This window comes from Anneissia japonica, unplaced genomic scaffold (genome assembly GCF_011630105.1).
Source record: "Anneissia japonica isolate Jap-2015-1 unplaced genomic scaffold, ASM1163010v1 scaffold673_len1821605_cov196, whole genome shotgun sequence".
Taxonomy (NCBI): Eukaryota; Metazoa; Echinodermata; class Crinoidea; order Comatulida; family Comatulidae; genus Anneissia; species Anneissia japonica.
The window spans coordinates 1,740,434-1,744,256 of record NW_022717449.1 but is presented as its reverse complement, the minus strand read 5'-3'; the positions used below and the strand labels follow the sequence as shown (position 1 = coordinate 1,744,256).

General features: G+C 32.4%; 1 protein-coding gene across 1 annotated transcript in view; it reads left to right on the top strand.

The window, feature by feature from the left end:
- Positions 1–3,823, top strand: part of LOC117110278 (insulin gene enhancer protein isl-1-like) — a 28,832-nt gene that overhangs the window by 2,742 nt on the left and 22,267 nt on the right. The window contains exon 3 of the mRNA XM_033252925.1: positions 315–574. Within this exon, the coding sequence (XP_033108816.1) occupies positions 315–574 (260 nt within the window). The remainder of the gene's footprint in view (positions 1–314; positions 575–3,823) is intronic.

The window sequence follows — 3,823 nt, the reverse complement described above, 5'->3', positions numbered from 1 at the left end:
TAGTAAGACATGTGTAGTACCGTAAGTCTTAATATATACCATTATATACCGGTATTCCTTTGTATTTGTTTTATAAAGTACCGATATTGTATTTGTTATAGTATAAAAAGACACGAGCTCTCGTAATAATGTCATCATCAAATAGGCCTACTTATATTGGTTTGTTGATTTATTTAGGCTAAATTATGATATATTTAATACAATCTATTTTCACAATATTTAACGTTGTTCAGAGATTAACAACATGCTATTATAATAATGGACTTGACACTTGTTCTATATTATGGTCTAATTAAAAGTTCTAATTTCCTCAGGTTATTTGGTACGAAGTGTGCGAAGTGTCATCTCGGATTCAGTAAAAATGACTTTGTTATGCGAGCCCGAAATAAGATTTACCATATAGACTGTTTTCGTTGTGTTGCATGCACGCGTCAACTAATTCCCGGTGACGAGTTTGCACTTCGGGAAGACGGTTTGTTTTGTAAAGAGGATCACGATGTTCTGGAGAAAGCTGTAATTGACAATAATACCATGATCAACAGCCCAACAAATAACAATCAGAATTGTGTTAATTGTAAGTACATACTTATGAATATTTAATTATTGGTACCAATTATTAATACATATCAATGCGTATAATATGTAATCGCAATTACCAATACATTTATTAACGTGATCGAGCACCAGTGTATCGATCAATATGAACAGTAATAAAATCGCAGATGTATTTATCAATATAATCGTTTCGATATCGCCAATATATTGATAAAAATTGTAAGTAATCGATATCACCGATATGCCGATTAACATGATCGGTAATTGGTATCACCAGTTTTTTGATCAACACGATCGGTAATCGATAACACCTGTTTATTGATAAACTGTTAAGTAATCGATATTACCGATGTGTCCTTAAAATGATTTGTAGTTGGTATCACCGACGTGTCGATAATATGATCTATAATCGATATCAATTATTTTGTCGAGTAACAATAAGCTTAGGATAATCGATACAAGTAAAACGTCATTATAGTGAACATTATATACTGAATAAGACCTTTTAGTCATAAAATTGTTGATATTATCAATCATTTATTTTAATAATTACAGTATAATTTATTATTATTATAAATACTATAATTATTATAATTGTTATAACTATTTCAATTATAATTAATATTTAATATAATTATTGTTATATGTATATAAATATACTTGTAATATACCGTACCTATGCCAACTGATGATAATTATGGTTGTATTAATATCATAATAATTATGTTGATACTAATGTAACTGCAGTATTATCATTAGTTGGCAGACCTATTATAAAGTGTTTTCTTGTAATTTTCAAATAATGCTAGATCATTGATGTACACGATGAATTCGCAAGGCAACTGAACGTAAATAATTTGCAGTATGCTGCTGTATTATTTATCAGATAATTAATTTACTTCCACCGCTGGCAGTAACACAAACTATATGTATCCAGGCTCTGGCTATGTGTTTACTATGCATTTCCGTTCTCATGAATAGAATCTTATTGAAACAAAATACTTTGTAGACAACACTGAATAATATGTATATTATAATTTCTCATGAATATTCAATGAATATGTAAATTCGTTTGCGGGTTATATGAAATTTAAACTTAGCCGTATTATAGCGAAATTATTTATCTGATTTATTGAAAAATGGTTATGCGGCGATCTCCTTAGAACACATCGCGCTGTTTCGTCTCGTGGGAAGACCTAAATGTTCGGCTTGTGCGTGTTGATATCGTGCGACCACGCAGTAATTGCTCGGATCGTGCCCACAACTACTAATAGCGCAAGCAATGTGAGCGATTTATTCAGCATTCGGTACTTGTTATATTAACATTACTTGCCTTAGAACAATAACCAGGACACGATTTTAATTCGCATTGTTTAATATCAACTTATTAATTTCGTTTGGTAATTCTATTCTCAAGAAGCATTTTACAATGATAACATTATGGGTTATTTTGTCAGTGAAAATCATCAAAATCAATCGTCATTTGCAAGAAATAGCAGAATACTTAGGTCTTAATCTCCGCTGACAAGTTTCAATCAGTGAACCTCAGAAGTAATTGAGAATTTGGTGTGAACTGAAAACCTGCTTCGAACATTTTATGTAGCGCAAAGCTTAATTGAGTCGTTCTCTGTTCAACCCTGCAATACGAACGCTTTAGCTACCCACTGACCACAGGCTTACCGCGTACTGTCGCCACGGCAACACAAGCATTAGTCAACCCGTTCACAAATTAACGAAACTTATAGTACTTGATTAAACAAGGGCTAATGAAATTTTCTCCGGGCATAATCCGTATTTATTGCTCAGATTTTCCGAGTCGGCTTGCATCTGTTGTTTAATTTGAGTTGGTTTTTAGCTATCAAGCTTAAGACTGAACTGTGCTAGTTGTAGGGGGAATGTCCCTTCCCCATGTTGAGACAGTGTAATCTAGTAAATTTATTCGTAAAAAATACAATTATGTAAGCTACACTTTGCAGAGACTCAGCTGGCAGTTAGACATTGTGAAGAGATTTTATTCGATGTTTAGAAAACGATCTTAAACGTGGAGTTTCGTATTGATTTCCAACGTTTTTATGAATATTTTAACTAAATAAACCACAAAACTGACAATGAATAGATGAAAAAAAGTGAGATGCTAAAAAATCATTCTATCTCTTGAATTTCGTTGACTTTCCATATTCATCTTGATTAGGTATCATTCTTGATAGGTATAATTCTATTGGCCTTCGCAAATGTTACCGTGAAGATTCGTAGGCCTACTATGCATTATAAGCGGAGCAAAACAGGTGATGACTAGATTAACATCGACTAATTGCCGCCAAGCACCGCCGCATTTTCTGAATTATTCCCCAAATACATGGTCCTACATTATGAATCGTAAATCACAAATTGCAGCATTTAAAATCGTGTTGTTTCAAAGCGCACGCATGAGAGCTATATTGGGAGCTTGTCAAAGATGATATTATATTTCAGATCGCTAATGTATACGTGATGATGACATCATCACTCTAGACTTAATCCTGCTCAACAACTTGAGAAATTCCCTCCCTACTTGGGTCGCGTTTTTGTGGGTATTAATCCGATTTTCAACACTACAAAAATGTTTCAAATTCAACCACGGACTTTAACTGTGTGAAAATAGGCCTAGGCCTACTTCAATTCTGCCTTAATAATGCGGGATTTTATGCCTGTCTTATTTGGGACTACAATATGTATTTATAATTAGCACGGGTTATTTTGCCCTGTTTAATAAAGCTTTAACCCTTTATGAAAATATATCTAGGCCTATCTAATATTGAACGAATGCTATAAAGCTACCAAATAAAATACGATTAATCGATAATACAGTATGTGACGATGATAGGTACGGTATATGTTGGCAGATTACACTCGCGTTGAACTAGCCCCTTAACTCATCAAATATTTTTTTAAGCAATTTGATTTCCGATGTAGTTGACCACGATTGGTGAATTATGCTCGTGTTTGAGAGGCCCTCAACTCATTTCAAATCAAATAGTTTCGATGATCGATGTATAGAAGAACACGATTAATAATTTGTTATCATAATTACCATAAAAATTGGAATTTGAAAATTATTTAAGACAGACCTACTTTATTTGCTATATCATTTTAACAGAAAAGCATAAAGTACCGATATTAGCCTTTAGGTCTGTTATATATACGGTAGTAAATATAAGTATATATACAGGCATATATATATATATATATATATATATATATATACATATATATATATATATATATATAT